General features: G+C 40.1%; 1 protein-coding gene across 1 annotated transcript; it reads left to right on the plus strand.

The window, feature by feature from the left end:
* Window positions 1-9,182: 9,182 nt before the first annotated feature.
* On the plus strand, window positions 9,183-13,863 carry NMRK1 (nicotinamide riboside kinase 1). Its single transcript, XM_010226777.2, has 8 exons — window positions 9,183-9,299; window positions 9,708-9,798; window positions 10,443-10,491; window positions 10,864-11,035; window positions 11,120-11,191; window positions 12,196-12,302; window positions 13,243-13,332; window positions 13,706-13,863. Exons 1-8 carry the CDS (start codon window positions 9,271-9,273, stop codon window positions 13,723-13,725), a joined length of 630 nt encoding a protein of 209 aa, XP_010225079.2. The 5' UTR covers window positions 9,183-9,270; the 3' UTR covers window positions 13,726-13,863.
* Window positions 13,864-17,574: the final 3,711 nt, after the last annotated feature.

Below are 17,574 nucleotides of genomic sequence, written 5' to 3' on the forward strand. Positions count from 1 at the left end.
TTCTATCATTTTTTAACACATACTTACACTTATCAACTAGAAATTACTCCTGGACTTGAAAGAAAAATGATGAATGGTCATCCAATCCCTATTTATGTCATATATAACTAATATAGAACTGATATACTGTTCTCTTTAGACATGTAAAATAAGATAGAGTTTACAATTACACAAGGTGGACAGTATTTGTTTCAATAGGGCTACCTTAAGAGACTGTCAGAGTTGTCCATGTCCAGAAAAACATGATCTTAACACAGAGAGATACAACTTTAACTGCATGCAGTGCAAAGACCCCATCCATAAAAACAAAGAACAACAGAAAAACACACATAGGCGTATTTCAAGAATACAAAAGAAAGAGGATAAAATGAGCTCAGGAGAAGTAACTGTCTTGCAGATCTTCAGCTGAACTACTGAAATACACGGGACTCAATAATGGCTTTTGTGTATTATTTTCTTTTACATATCTGAAGTCTTAAGTAGGCATTCTATATTGTACTTCAGGTTCTTAAACTTGTAATCAAAAGAGTATTTAGTCCATTCGGACAATACACTACTTGCACTACACTTAGACAAGGCTAATTTGCACCCCAGGGGTGCCAGTGAACTTACTGCCAAAGTTTGGTACTGTAAGATAAATACTCTGCTTACAGAGAATCCTGGAGAGGATAATAAACCATAAAATATTAGCAGAATTGAGTAACAAGGAAGTAGGTGCTCTTGATTATCCTAACACCCAAAAGGCTTCCAGAACAAAAGTGATTATTTTAGAATGGTAACTTAAGGACTGTAGAAATCTCAGTCTAAATATATATAAATTGACAGGAGAGAGAAGGCAGAGGAGAATATTCTGTTGTGTAACTGCCACTCGTAAAGACCAGCCTGTCATTTTGTTGCATATCCAGCAATCTGAGACTGCATCAAGCAAGAGCCATGCCACAGCATGTGTTTATGAAAATACATTTACCAAGGTACAATTCCTACACAAAACATTTCTACAGTACTTTCTGGGCCTACTGCATATATAGTGGTCTATCCATAAAATTGATCTGTGAATCTTTCTGAAAAGCCAGATACATGCAGACACTGTCGAAATGATTCTTCATACAATTCATAACTGCATCCTATGCCTATAGGTTGGACCTTACCTTTAAGTTAACACTTTAACATTTGAATCTGGCTTTATTGGTTCTCTCTCTCATTTCTACAACATGAAAGTTCCAATACTTCTCAGATCCATGCCCTGGAAACTAATTACCTGCACTGTGTCAGTAACTAAAATGAAATTTCATTTTTGTTCATTACCTCTACAGCAATGATGAAGAGGAGGGAAATGTGTCCTAAATCTAAGGGCTTCAAAATAAAACGTCGCAGCTGAGGTAGGGAGGAAGTAAAAAGAGGAAAAAGAGTTGACAAAACAGGAACGGAGACAGAGAGGGTTGGGCGATAAACGGTAGTCCTCTCCCTCTCTTCTCCCAAGAAGCTCCAAGCTTTTAAATAGACGCCGGAGAAATGCAACATAGAATTGCACAGTATACACTGTGACAACTTTGATCTCTGCTTACTAGTTTTTCATTTTTTTTCCAAGTACAATTCTGGAGTAGAGGAAATGGAGCACAAAAAAAAAAGAAATATTAAAACGAAAGATGACAGAAGGTAGAAAAATTAACTAATGCAGATTTCTGTGTGTAGTGAGTGTTTCCTGTAATAATATATTGCATTTGAATTAAAAGAATTCTCCAGAAGTGTCATATTCTTAAGTAGAAGAAAAGAAGAACAAAAATATGCCGAGAAAAGAATTGTTAAACTGTTTCTTAAACATTAGCCAAATTGGCTGATTTTTCATTTTATACAACAGAAATGGAAAGTTACTTCCCCAAATATGAAGCTGCAGTGTCACAGCACAGCACATTCTAAAATCTCTTTCCATGATGAAGCACAAAGTACAGATCTATAAAGCGCCAGTCTGGCTCATGATAATTTTACAGCACTTTCACAGAATCACAGAATGGCTGAAGTTGAAAGAGTGCTCTAGGGATCATCTAGTCCAACCCCCCTCCTCAAGCAGGGACAGTTTAATTACATAAAAAGTAAATTAAAAAGCTTTGAAGAAAAACAGATGCTAGTATTTTGGATTAAGTAACTTAACTGGTAACAGAAATAATCTTTTGCTTGTGTTGCTCAGCAAAGTCTTACTGAAACCACTTTCTTACTAGGAGATCACATTTCTAATGGTCCAGTTCCATCTTCAGCTATTTCTGCCATTTGGTTTCAAATAATAAAATTTGAAAGGAAAAGGAGAGCATTATAAAATAAAATGTGTAACAAATGGAAATATCAAATGGAAGTATGGCAAACATTTTATTACAAGATGGTAAGCACAGTGAAACATAAATCTACTGCTCTCCTTGTAATTTCTAGGTTTTTCTGCGAGTTGAACACTGATGCTTACTGGCACTTCGGAATGATCTTTATAAATATTTCTTGATAAATAGACTTATTCAGTGCTGTGCTCAAGAGCTAAAAGATTTGAGCACTTTATGTAGTTACTAATTTACGTTTTATTTTTAAATGCAAAAATCTCTCTAAAAGATTTAAAATAATAAAATACAGAGAGTCAGAATACGGATCAAACTAGAATCCCTGTTCTGCAAGTACTGTCAAATTAACTGGGCACACATGTATATGATATTGCTTGAATAGAAGCTATTTTTATTCAGTGATTTACATCTCTAGGCATGTAGAGAAAATTACAGCTTTCATTTGCCCATGTCCTTTGCGATAAAAAAGTCAGAAAGAGCTTCATGATGCTTTCCTGCTTCCTTTTACTATACTCTTACCACAGATAACCACTTTGCAAGGTATCTTTGTCACGGCAAAGTAATAAATCAGCATCACTCTGAACTTAGTAGAGTTGACTTACTATACCTCCTCAGCATGTATTTCTAGGACAAATTGACTGAAATACAGAAGACTTAGCGGGGGGTATTCTTCTGAAAAGGATAAAGAAAACGGGAACAGTGCAATCAAATGTCCCACAACATTTTTTTATTAGGTAGAGAGAAAAGTATAAACGCTCTCTGCTTTGCCTTTTCTTTCCACATGGAATTTGCATTAAAAATTTACAGAATACCTAATAAATAGATAATTTATTATACTTAGCAGATAGATTAGTCTTATACTTACTTCCTAGCTTAGCATGTTACCATACAGATTCCTAGCTCCACAATTTAAAAAAATCTTCTCAGAAAAATCTCAGGTAAGTGACCCAAACTAAGGATTCACTCTGATCAGTGACATGCTCCTACCATATAAAACAATGTCTTTATCATGTTCATTTGACTGACCCCACTCCCTTTGAATTCTTTTGGATGGCTTTACCTTAAATAAAGGTAAAACATTTTTATCCGAAAAGGAATGGGCAAGTCAGATTTTGAGCACTACTCTCTCCCAGTTAAAACTTATTTGCCTGAAATTAACAAATGAAGTGCATGAAAGTAAACAAAAAAATAGCCAAAGTTCTATTTTATATAATTATTTTTTAAAAATAAATATTAAAAAATGCAGCCTCTGGCATTTGTTAACCTAAAAGCATCACTACAACACTTTGTAATGTGAAGTCAAAACGAAAAGACAATTTTATCAAAAATATTATAAACCTTTTGCTTCTTCCTAGCAATTCTGATATTTAAGAAAGCATCATTAATGGAAAGCTGTTTTCAAAGAAATGCTTAGTGTTTTCTCAACAAGGAGATACTATTTATCTCACAGTGAAGCTTTTTTACACCTGCCCTATCCTGTCCTTTCACTGGAGTTTCTCTGTGCCATTGTAGACACTGGTATTAAGATCTCTTCTGCTAAACTCGCCACCGAGACACTGGAGTGAGGCTGAACTTCCGAGCCACAGAGCAGAAAAAGTACTAGTTTTGTACCAGTTTTGTCTGTAAAATGTCATGTGATTTGTACACTCAGATCAATGCATCTTTCTCTCTGGAGAATATAAAATTAAGGTTAGCTATTAACTATATACTATCCTCTCTCCAAAAGTTGTTGCTACAGCTGTGTAAAAGTCTAAGAACAACCAGATAGGGAATGCTGTTCAGGGAGACATATAGCAGGAGCCAATGCAGCTTGTTAGGTTTGAAGAATTTTTTAAGTAAGTTTTGTAAGTAGGATTAACATTGGGCACAGAATGTTTAAAAAGGTAATGAACTCTGTAAAGAGCAATACAGTCTGTGACATCAATAGAACTACTGAAAGTTGGAGAGGAAACTCTACACTAGCATAATGCTGATATAGAAGAAAGTTTCAGCGATTTTCAACTCCCACACTACTCATTTGAATCACCATTAGCAAATCTAAATAGAAAATACTGCTAAAAAGCAAGAGTAGTAAAACCGCCTCAGCAAAAAGCAGAGCTAGAAGTTTGTTAAAAGCTCTTAAAAAGAAACATGATCCTTTATTTAGAACCTGACCACAGACTCCAATGCACAAGCACATCTGTTGACAAGTACATCAGATGATTGTTTATGGATGTTAAAAACATCTATTTGCAACTATAAAATTGTAATGGAAGGTGGCCATGGCAGGACTACTAGAAGAGTTTTCTGTCAGATAAAAAGCTCTCAGTATCTGAAGAAAAATGCATTTAATGCAATAACTATTTATTTTTCTGCCTTTAATGCCTCTTTTTTAGTTCTCCACATTTTAAAGAACCATCTGGCCCCTGAAATGTAATCTCCCTGCATTCCTGGGACAAATATATTCACTGTTTTAGGAAGGATGACTATTTATTTCACTAAAAATACTCCTTAGCCACAAGCTAAATCTCCTTTTATTTGGTCTGCACCTTCTCTCCCTCCTCACCCCAAAGCATTACTTAAAGGACTGTAGGCAGTGTCTTCTTTCTTAAATTTTAACAATTCACTGGCACAGTAAACAGGTTTGCTGTTCCCTGACAGATGCTTTAGACTATATATACTCTACCTGGATATTAACATAGCTTGATCAGAGGCACTGAGAAGACACCCAAACAACTGCAGTCTGAAAGCTCCCACTGCAGAGCGCAGAGGGTTCTGTAGGAATTGTTTCACAGAATCACAGGATGGTTGAGGTTGGAAGAGACCTCTAGAAATCATCTAGTCCAACCCCCCTGCTCCAGGAGGGACACCTAGAGCACGTGGCACAGGGTGGCATCCAGGCGGGTTTGGAAGATCTCCAGAGCAGGAGACTCCACAACCTCTCTGGGCAGCCTGTTCCAGGGCCCTGTCACCCTCAAGATCAAGAAGTTTTTCCTCATGTTCATCTAGAACTTCCTGTACTCAGTTTGTGACCGTGGCCTCTTGACCAGCCAGTGGCCACCACTGACAACAGTCTGGCTCCATCATCTTGACACCTTCCTTTAAGGTATTTGTACAACAGGCACAGTTCCTATGTTGTCTTTAAGTTAATACAGGATATTCACAGAACAATTACGGTTTTATAGGCATAACTGATATTAATACAGAGCAAACCAGACAAACATGCCTTAATACAGACATATTTCCAACTAACTTTTAAGATAGTTTTCTCCTTAAAACACCTTTGTAAGAAAAAATAATGCAAAAACCCCCATGAGACTTTGTCTATTCAAAGAAATTAGACTTGGAAAAATGAATCACATTACCCTTAATACGATCTGATAGTCACTACCAAGAAAGCCCTGCTCCTTCCTCTTCCTCCTTCAGCCATTTGCTTCTGCCCCATCATATTTTGGTGTGTCTTGCAATCACGTGGTAAACCAGATCGGCAAGTTGATTAGATAGAAAAATAACCTAACATTAAGAGTGTCAGAGTACTGACCCAAGTTGCCATGTTGTCACTAAATACAAAGGAAAAGGAAGGTGAGGGAGCAGGGAACCTCCCCCTTTGACAGCAGTCTACATTTTACAAGATGAAATGAGCACTAAACTGAACAGTAGCAAACTAGGAAGGGATGCCCAATGTCTGAAATATCGTGCCTGATCTAACCTCATAGCTGATGCGCACTAAACAAGAGTAGAGGCTTAAACTCCTTAAGAACTGCACTCCTAAGCAAAGTCTAACTCCTCTTCTTGCAGAATAAAAAAGTAAGCTATCAAGTTCAATGGAAAAAAAAATACTTCTAACATATCTGGATGTTAAAAGTCACACCACCTCTTTGAGGATTCCGCAGATTTCCGCACTATGGGTTTTCAGAAAGAGACTAGAACAGCAGTTCTAGATCTGCTAGTCTTTTTTTTTTTCCGTTTTTAATGAACCCTGTTTCCAAAGAGGCTTAGAAAATTGCTCCAAATGCAGAGTTTTGTCCTACAGTGGCTTTATCCTGCTTCACCAGTTTTCACTTAAGCAGGTAGGTGACTTTTCTAAACTGCTTCTGCAATTACTTGATTCTAAATAAAAGCTTACTTTAGAACGTGCCTCTTTAAAATGCTAAAAGATATTCTGTATTTAAGAATTCTTAAAACACACAGATTGCTCAAGGATTTTTTTAAGTGAAGAAAATACTGAAATTTGGACCTATTTAGTGGTGTGAGAGTCATATTTCAGGAGACACAAACCATCTCCCCTACTTGACTACACAGCAAAGGATTTTCTTCAGCCGGAAGTAAGATTTCACCCTGTTTAAATGACATGCCTGAACGGAACTGCCAGAAGAGCAACGGCACTGCCAGGGCCGGGCGCAGGCTACGCGCCGCGCTGCCCACGGCCGCGCTAACGGCTCCGCGCGGCCGGTGACAGCTCCGCGCGCTCTGGAACCTTCGCCGGGGCCGGCGGAGCCGGGAGGGCACTGACGGCCCGACCCGCTTTCCGCGCCCCGGGCGGAACGGCTGAGGCGGCCCGGGGGCCGCGGCCCGGTCCGGTGCGCCCGTCCCTTACCTGGCTTGGCCGGTTTGGGGGGCGGCTTGGACATGTCTGCGGCGGCTGGGCCCGGCCGGACTCGCGGAACCGTGCGCGCCGCCGCCAGCAGCCAGGAAGGGAGCAGGGCGGGGGGGGAGGGGGGCGGGGAGCGGGGCCGCGGCGGCGCCCCCCAGCGGTGGCCGCGCGCCTCCGCGGGGCGGGGCGAGCCGCGGCGCAGCCAATCGCGGCGCGCGGCCAGGCCCCGCCTCGCTACCCTCCACGCTCCTCGCGGCCAATCAGAGCGCGCCGCCCGGGCGGGGCAGGGCGGGACGAGGCGGGAGGTGCGCACGCCGCGGCCGTTGGCGGCGGCCGTTGGCGGCGGCCTGTGGCGTGGTGCCCGGGGGGTGTGGGGCGGCGGCGGCGGGTTTCGCGGGTCCCGCCGTGGGGCTGCGGCAGAAACTCCGTGCCACCGTGAAGTCCGCCTGACAGGCGCCGCGTGCAGCTCCGTAGTGAGGCACAGGAAGTGGGAGCTGTGTCCATGTGACAGGTGTCGGGGCGGGCTGTCACGCAGGCCGTCCCTGCTCCTTTGAGACCGCCGAAGCGGTCGTGACAAGCAGGAAGAGTCTCTGGGCCGCTGCCGTGTGCCGCGGCTTTGTCTCGCTGTGCCATACAAAATCCGGATAATGGCAGGTGCCTGTTGTGGTCATGACAGGTTTATGCCCTTTTTGTATTGAGGCAGGAAAGAATAACATAGAACTTTTGTGTTGCAACATTGTCTTTGCAGTTTGTGTTACTGCCTTCGAGAGGAGACGGGTGAGGGGGAAGAACTGGTGGGTCTTGTTCATCCTTGTGTTTTATTTTCTCTTAAATGGGGATTAACTTTAATACAGACAGTGACGTCAGTTAGGGTCCAAAGCTCAGCCTAAGTATCTGGATGTTATTTAGTTTGTTAGATAGTGGGTTGTTTTTTTTTTTTTTTTTTTTTTTTTTTTTGTGGAGCAAAGGCCAACCCCCTAGAATACTTATTTTGGAAAAGAACAGTAGTTTTTAAGGGGACCGAGTATCAGAGTTTCCTGTGAGCAGGTAATCTCTTAGCACTTTCTGAATATACAGATAATACCATAAACAAGGAATGTGTCACCTTTCTATATACATATAGAAAGTCTACTGTAGTACAGTATTTGCTTGTTATTTGGGAGCTTTTCTCCCCTACCTTGCATTTAGCCCTTCTGTCCTGTCAGGTTTTATGTGTCATAGGCCTTATCATCTTAAGTGTGACCTAGTAGAACTGAGGGGGTGAAAAACAGAGTGTTTGTGTGTAGTTAGTTATTACTTGGTGTGTGCTTTTGGTAACTAATGTTTGACAAGTGTTAAACTGTGGTTTGACCAACTCTAGACTAGGGTTGCTGTCAAGAGAAGCAGCTCCATTGCAGCTCATCTTTCTGCTGCTCTGTATGTGCAAAGGCATGGGTGAATAGATGGTGAATTGAGGGAACTTAATTCAGCTGAGACCTGTCCTTCCTTCCCTTTGGCAGAACTGTTCTTCAGATGTAGTTTTCCACCGTAGCTGAACCTAATTTGTTCTGCAAGCACCTGCATCTGCATGAAGTTTTAAGAAAGAGTTGGAAATTCCAAGACAAGATTGTGTCTTCTGGCAGCAGTGGCAGCTGGAGGCTATCCAGTCAGAGCCTCAAGGTTGGTTTCTTGGCAGCAGTCAGCATGTGAACAGGGTTTTAGTTTTTGATCTCTTCTGGAGCAGAACAAATGCTATGTAGTCTTCTGCAGTACTAAATCACCAGAGATGCCCTTCAGCAGTTTTTTATGAACCCTGATTTGAAGCTCTTGTTTTGAAACTCTTACATGGTCTGTGATGTTAACTCAGGACAAGAGATTGTTGAATTCTTAAACTGCAGAGGCCAGATTCATACAAGAACCTTTGGACATATTCTTTGTACAAAATATTAAAAGCGTCTTTCACTTTGGCACATGGCATTGGGTTCTGTGGGTTTTGGTTTTGATTTTTTTTTTTTTTCACAGCAGTATCTTGTTTTCTTATCGAGTATTCCATCTAGTTTGAGCTAGTGATGGTGCTTGTCTTCTAGAAACTGCCATGCTAATTGATACTGGTAGAATAAAGTCTCTCAAAGTTTTCTCCAGATTGTTAAAATACTCTCTGTGGTATAATGCATCCAAATCCGATATGGTACGTATGTTTTTGTGTTCGCTAAGTTGCTGGAAGGACTGAGAGTTCTGACAGTAACTTTGCAAAGAAGTAGGACAGAGAGCATAAAAGCATTATCTATACCTGTTGTTCCTTAATGCAATAGCAGCTTTCCTGGTTGTCAAATTAAAATTTTTCACTGGCTTATTATTTTTGACAGTCAAAAGAAAGAACGGAAGAGAATACAAACTATGAAAGTGTTGGTTATTGGCCTTGGAGGGTAAGTATTGACTAGTTAAATTTCCTGTAAATCTTCAGACTATTTGTTTTGAAATCATGTGATCCTGTTTCTATTCAAGATATATTTTTGAGATATACTTTCAAAACAGATTTCAAATATATATCGAAATATGTATGTATGTATATAATAAATGTAGTACTTCAGAAGTTGTCCCTGTCTTTTTCATAAATCTCAGATGCCATCTTTATTCCCTTGCCCCTGTTAGATTTATTCTGTGAAAGCTGTTAGAACTTGCCAGCAAATATACAGATGTAGGGAGTATTTAATAAACTTGTTGGCTTTTAGATTGTATCTGTATTTTGGATTACCATAAATATATTTATATATAAGTGGGTGTGTCTGTGCATACATCTGTGTGTGTGTATTTTACTGTGTTTTCTAATTCAGTGTAACAAATGGGGGGAAAACAACACTGGCAAAGAAGCTTCAGAAAATTCTTCCGAACTGTGACATAATCTGTCAGGATGACTTCTTTAAGGTAAAGGCATTGATAGAAGATCAGATAGATGAAAGTAAGCTGAAGATTAGTTTTAGTATCATTTTTTCCATTTTAGTTCTTCTATTGATAAACTTTTTAAAATGCCTGGCTGCTTGCAGTCATGTTAACTTTAAGTGAAAGAGGAATAAAACAAGAATAGAATGAGATTGTCAAAAATTCCGTCTGTGCTCAACCAAAAAGGAGTTTGCTGTATTCTTTGGTACTCTTGTTAAAGAAGAGGTGTATGTTGGGTACATTTTACAAGGTGTTCTGTGCTCATGAAGCTAATTATATTTTTGTCTTAATCCTAGATAGAGAATCCGGCCAGACATATTGTTCTGTGTTTTCCAAATTTAAAAAGTAACCCTTGAATTAACATTGGAATTATTAAAAAGGATGAAGTAATTCTTATTTTGAGAGAATAAAGTTTGAATGAATTTAAGAGATATTATTTGAAGAATCTATTGTTCCAGATCAAAGAAAGTATCTTGTATGCTTGTATGCAGCAGTTGAGTTTTGAAGATCAATTTTATTGCTTATAATACAGTGATACCGTAACTCATATGTTTGTAATTTAGAAGAATGTATCTGTGAAAATGTTTGTAAGAGCAGCCTGGAAAATATATTTATTTTTTTCTCTCCAGCCAGAATCTGAAGTGGAGACAGATCAACGAGGATTTAAGCTATATGATGGTCAGTAAATTTGATATTTTGATAACTTTGATAGAGAACTTTTTACTGAAATGTCTGCTGTGTAGAAATTTAGTACTTCTTCCCCCTCCTCCCTTCTGCTGAGAGCACATTAGTGAGCAAATGATTGTTTTAGCGGGGGAAGGGGGGAATCAGTTTCCCTCTGTTCACCACTATGTAAACAAAAAATAGCTGAAGCTCTTTTCTTTCTTTTTTTGGGGTGTGTGTGTGTGTGTGAAGATGTTTTGGGTCTAACCTTGCTCCTTTTAATTAACGCTTATAGTTAGATTATTTGACTTTTACTGACTGAGAGGTACTGAAGGGTACTTTTAATTCTTCTCTAAGAAATGTTTTTGTGTTTTTGGTTTCGTCTAGTTCTTGATGCACTCTATATGGATGAAATGGTGAAATGTATTCGCAGTTGGATGAATAACCCAGCATACTCATGTGCCTTGACTGAAGTAACACAGACAGCATGTATCAATCCAAAAAATACAGAAGATGTTTATATTTTGATTGTGGAAGGCTTTCTTTTGTATAATTATGAGTAAGCAATATTAGATAACCTGACCTGATATATTAAAAGCTTCCCTACAAGGGAAAAAAAGAACTGAATATGTTGTTGTCTTAGGCCACTTAATGAACTATGGGATAGAAGATATTTTCTGACCCTTCCTTATGAAGAGTGCAAAAGGAGGAGGAGGTAAGATTATTTAGTTGTTACTCACTGAGGATCACTGTATTACTTAGCATGGAGTGGGTCGTTTGTGCTAGATTTTCTTCTGTTCTTAACAAATATAAGCTAGTAATATCAGCTGTCCTGTGATTCACAGGGAAGCTTGTGTAAGGGATTTGACAAGCATTAACAGACATTTCTGTCATTTAGATCATAAGGTTATTATTTAAAATGTTAAATGCCTTAAAAACATTAGAGAGATTCCTTAGCTCAGAAAAAATATTTGACTGCATGTTGCAGTTAAACTATGTTAAAAGTGAGAAACAGTCCTGAAAACATAAGACATTCTTAACCTTGGGTGAATACAGCTGTGGGTAATTAATTTTAATAATATTCATGTGTGGGTTTAGAGTGTATTTGGTTTAGACTGTATGTTAGTTATATACTATGTACTTGGCTTAGACTACTAATCGAATGTCTGACTTGGTTCTAAAATGGTCTGAATCATGCACTGAAGAAATCCATGTATATGAAGTCAGAAACTGTTGGCTGAGTGAGGAAATGCTTTGTTCAGTTGGCTTTCTTATTCATGTGGCCAAGGTTCCTGGCAGACTCCACTTTCTTAATTCCTTTCTCGGCTTGCTTTAAAGGAGTTTGGTGTTCAGGCTGGAAATAATAGGTGAAACTGGTAGTCACCTAAAACCTGAAAAATCTGTACGCCTGATAAATAGGAAAAGAAATGCTTTGGTAATGCTTTTGATAAAGCTTCATATACTAAAGAAAGATATTGCAGAGAAACCTTCCTTTTACTCATCTTAAACATGATTTGATGTGCCAAAATAGGTAATTCAGTAAGAGTTCATAATACTGATTTTACTATAGGTGCTGATTTTGTAAAGAAGCTGCCCTTGCTCCAGCAGTTAGGTAGCTTCCCTGCCTATTTGTATTTGGGTAGATGCTCTAATTAAACCAGTTGATACAGGGGGATAAATGTAAAACTTGCATGGGAAAGCAAACATATTTTTGTGTAGCACCAGAGTCTATCAGCCAGCAGATACACCGGGGTACTTCGATGGACACGTGTGGCCTATGTATCTGAAATATAAAAATGAATTGGAAGAAAATGCAAGTAATATTGGTATGCTATCCTTGATTTTAAACTTATAAAACAATTAAACATAAAATTTAGGAGGGTGGGTTTGTTTGTTAATTTCGTCCCCTAACGGAACTAGCATTCTTTAATAAATATATATATATATATTCATATATATATAGTGGTGTTTGGTTAGTAGGTTTGGACCTTTCTGTTGCTTTCTCAAGATGCTTTTTTTTTAATAGAAATATGTAAATTAAGAGATTACAATGGAAAGAAATATCCTGATGACTGATTAAGTCTGTGCATGTAACAAGCCAGCTTAGGTGTGCATATATGTATACATGGATATGTCTAAATGTATTGGGCAAATTCTTCAAAAGAATTAAAATTCTGCTGATGTCCTGAAGATCTAAACTTCCTTGCTGCTTCTAGAATATACTACAGTTGCCAGTTTTACATAAGAAATGTCACAGTTGGGTATATTGCTCTGCAATGTTTGTGCTGTGAGAGCTGTTGGCACTGCCAGGTCCTGAATGTGGGGTCGGGGGGTGAGAAGCATAACCGCATGGCAGATCAGGGAGTTCTAGCTGCCCAGTGAGAACAGGACAGCAATACCCTTCTTTGCCTTGCTCAGTCAGACCCTAGCTGAGGCAGAACCCAATTTCCACTACATAGGGATCTTTCTGATGAATTATTCCATTACTCTGCTGCCCAATGTTATCATCTCTACCTTTCTGGGTATTTTTGGACCACAATATTTGTAAATGTGATCTTAACTGAAATACCCTTCCATTGTGCTTGTTGTTGCTCTTTTTAACACTTAATTTGAATCCAGGACAGAACCAAAGGGACTATGGTTCTTGTCCTTTATTTTGTTTACCTCTTATGATTGCGCTTATATGACTACTAAAAGTTTTCTTAATTGCTATTATAGATAATTGGCATAGAATTGATGTTAAAATTTCTTTCTTATTTTTTTTAGTTTATTTGGATGGAACAAAACCACAGGAGGAACTTTTATCCCGTGTGTACAATGATATAATACAGGAATTAACAAAGCAAAGGGAAGGAAGTAAGTAATTTTGTTGGAAATTGAATCTGCCTCTTCCATTCCAAGTTAACAAGTGATCCTTCTGTATGGTAACAGTGTGTGGATTATGCAGGCCTCTATCTGTATACCACAGTCCTTATCTATGTCTATTACTTTACGTCATAGCAAGGTATAACCTCTTTAGTTAATTGAAATTGGATTTTCTTAAATAATAGGTGAATCTACTGCTAAAAAAGCAGAGGAGAAGCCCAGCCCAGAAGAGGGGAAGGAGGGGTAAAACATGACTGAAAGCATTCCTAATCTGACATATTTGGGGAAGTTAGTTTCTCCTAATAGTACCACATGCAAGAAGAGAAACGCCACGCCGGCATGTACTTTTTTTTTTTAATTTTAGGCAAACAAGGCACATCCTAATAATGTAGAAAGTTTGGATTCTCTCTGATGGCAGACTAAAAACTGAATACTGTTGTACTTGGCAAGACAACTGAGCAGATGTTACATGTATCTCCGTAACACCAGTGCATACAACACAAGTAGATTTGTAGCGACTATTGGTACTCAACAATGTGAGAGGCTTAACAGAGCTATAAAAGTGCTATATTTTTAGCATTCCTTCTAACCGTAATACTCCAGCCAATCTTTAAATTTGATTTCATGCTTACATTTTTAAAGAATATAAACAAATGTTTTTAATAGAGGAAAAAAAAGTATAAAGATGCAGTTTTGATTATTAATAACGATGTTGGAACATAGATATATGCAATTTCAAATGACCATATAATATGTGTAGAGGAAGAGGCTACATACTGTTGTTAAAAAGGCAATAGTAATTTTAAGACTGTATAGTTAAGAGCTGGTACATTGCTTATTCAGTAACAGGAGCTATTACTGATAAAAGTAAACATACTTAGACTTGCTAATACTTACATGGTGTTTTTCAAGTAATTTGGATATGGCAGATTATTTGAAGTAGTTGGGAGCAGATATTAAAAAAATGAAGAGAAATCACGAAAGATGTGTGAATTAAGATGTCAGTAAGAACGCAAATGCATTGATGAAAGAGTTAAGTCATAAGGTTAAGTAATGTGTCATGGAAAAATGGAGAAATGGCATGGCAAAGTAGTAGATGGTAAGGGAAGAGAACAGAAAAATATTCTTAATTTTAAAAACTAATGTTGAAATTATATTAATGTATTTTACAAGCAATTCTAAATTTATGCTAAAACTTCTTACATAGTTTGAGTATATATTAAATATATAAACTAAGAAGCAGAATCAGCTTCAGTTGTTGAAGAAGTAGTAAATCAGCTCTTACTTTCTCTAAATGCCTTCTTGAATTTTTACTAGATTTTTAAAAACTTTTAAAACTGAACTGCAAACATTAAAAGATAAGGGTAAACTACATATTATGCTTTGGCTGACTTGATCATGGTGATTGAAATGTACTAGTTTGTTATTAAACAATAGGAGTCCTAAAGCTGTAAAAAGGCCTGAAACAGATGAGAGCTGTGTAAAACTATCTGTAAGACACAGACTTCTAAATGCTAATTTGTATAATTATTTTGTAATAAAAAATAGTTGCACGTGCTCAAATGCGTTGATGGAGTCTTTGGCTTGAGACTGTGTTTTAGTTTTCGTTTAATGTTGGAAAAGGTGCAACTGAGAGAGTGTGGCAAATACATGGAGCTATTGCCTCTCCTCCTGTCTCTGTGAAGAATTTGCAGGCTCTAGGTACATGTTCTTAAATGAAGAAATGCATGAGTACAGTTTCAAGAGACTTGATGTTTCCAGAGGAATGTAAGGGATGCTTTTGTGAACTGAAAAGGATAGGAAGCAAAGCCTAAGACTTGATGGGCATTTTTCAGAAAGAACTCAAGTATTAGCAGTCCCCAAGTGGTCTTGCTCAGCAAGTTCTACAGCTTTCACAAGTTATCTCATGTTAAGCCAGTGACAAGGAACTTCCTTTCTGAGTTTTGTGGGATCCTCTCATGGGTAGCAGCGGTGGTAAAGCTTCAGTAAAGATTTATGCATCTGTGAAAAAATATTTGAAATCATTTCTCTACATGTACATGGTACTTAACTTGAAATTGGACATCACAGCTTAGGGCAGTTAATCACTGATGGTTCTCTGAAGCCATTGGCACAGTGTGGAGCAGTAATCAAAACACTGGGCTTCTTATGGAAGAGTATGGAGAATAAAACAGGTGGTACTGCTGTGCTGCTGGGGGAAAAGAGTGCACTCAAGTTTTCAGTGCTGGGCACTTCTGGAAGGAGGATATAGTGGAATTAAAACAAAGCTAACTGCTTTGTGAGGAATAATAATAAAAATCAAAATCTTGAAAGCAGTAGGTTAAGTGAATGCAAAACTATTATTCATTCTTCCATTTTTTGGAACAGATGTCAATTCCCACAGCTAATAGCAAGCTTCTGGAATTGCTGACTAGGAAGCTCATAGACACCAGGCTGTAAGTTGTAGTAAAAGAAACAGGCAGGAGGAACCTTCCTCAAACGACCTGTGAGAAGTGGCCTGGCTCATGCACTTTTTGGTGCTACCACAGCTCAATGTGGTGGGAAAGGCAATGAATTCCCCTGAGTCTCTCTCTGAAAGAAACTACTTCGGCTGCTGCTATAAAAGTTCACAGACTTCCCATGTGACGTTTGGCACTTCCGGAGACTTGTGTGTTGGCAGAATGCTGTGGAGACAGCACCATCAATGGAGAGACCTGGTCTGGTCTGGTCCTGGCTGCTGCTTCATGCTCTTGCATAGCCCTTGGTCTTTTGTGCTGTCTCTAAAGCAGCTGTGCAGAGCTGCAGGACAGGAACCTGTGATGAAAAGAGGATTTTTGGCAGCAGTGCCACCTTCTTCTCTACAATTTCAGGCTGGCATAGCCGAGGAAACACATATGCTTAGAAACATGGGGACAAAAGGGTTGTTGCAGTGCAGAGGACTGGTGTGAGTAAAATGGCTGGTATACAGAGAGCAGACAAGGGCAGGGACAGGATTTGTTCTACTTCTAAGAAGGTGATTTCTTCATCATTATGGTGAAAGAACATGATGTAATGATCATTTACGTCGCTGCAACAAACAATTCACAAAACTATTACTCCCTTTCTAATCTTTGGAGGTAATTCTGGAAATTAGAATTCCTAACTCTCAACACTACCACTCTTTGCTCAATGTTGGTTTCATCACATACATTACTTTCTATCCTACGTAACCACTTCATGACCTATGGGGAACAATTGCCCTTCTCTCCATCCCGCTGGGAAGCATGCCTGCCGCCTAGCACCCACATACTGGAAGAGCCGTTATTCCTGCTGGCCTTTTGACTGAGCAAGGATGCTGTGCTCCTCGGGGCCTCGGCGCCAGCCGCGGGTTGACCCTCTCTGGCGTGGGCTGGCCGTGCCACAGCCAGCTGACTGCCACGTGCGGCCTCGCTTTGCACGATGTGCGGACGGTGCCTGCTCAGACACGTTCTGCCGGGAGGAGGTGACGCTCCCGGCTGCCTGGAGGCCCAAAGGGCAAAGCGGTGCTTGTGGGGGCAACGAGTGCGGTGCCGTGACTTGCCCACCGTGGCGCTGCGTAGCTAACACTATTTCTGCCCCCCCTGCAGTCAGTTCTCAGGCTCCCTTGCAGAAAGCATAGTCTGGCTTTAACCTAATGCTTACATTATTTTCTCCAGAGCTCCCTTTGCAGTTTCCTGCTCATCAGCATTGAACGCCTTATTGTGAGTTGCACCAGAGAACGTTCAGGTCAGACATCAGAAAGAATTCCTACACGGAAAGGGTGGTGAAGCCTTGGGACAGGCTGCCCAGGGAAGTGGTGGAGTCACTGTCCCTGGCAGCGCTCAAGAAGCACACAGATGAGGCACTTAGGGACATGGTTTAGCAGGCAGGGTGCCGAGGGGCTGACGTTGGACTCAATGATCTTGAAGGCCTTTTCCAACCATAATGGCACCTTGCCAGCAGCAGCACGTGCGCAGACAAGCACACGAGCAGGAGCTGGGTTCTGATTGCCTGTCTCGTAGTGTTTTTGTATTAAACTTGTGGGGTTTTTGCCCTGGGCCCACGCTGAGGTACCTGCAGGGACGTTTCCGCTGCGAACAGCCCCGGCGCCCGCGCGCCGGGAGCCACCAACGGCCGCCTCCACGGGCAGCCGGGGCGCTCGCACTACTGCGCCTGCGCCGCCTCTGCCTCCTCTCGCGATACCGCGGCGCGCCTGCGCGGGGAGCGGGGGGCGGTGCGGCGCGGCGCCGGAAGGGG

Source organism: Tinamus guttatus, unplaced genomic scaffold (assembly GCF_059628265.1).
Source record: "Tinamus guttatus ecotype Peru unplaced genomic scaffold, ASM5962826v1 Tinamus_guttatus_pri_ptg000672l, whole genome shotgun sequence".
Lineage (NCBI taxonomy): Eukaryota > Metazoa > Chordata > Aves > Tinamiformes > Tinamidae > Tinamus > Tinamus guttatus.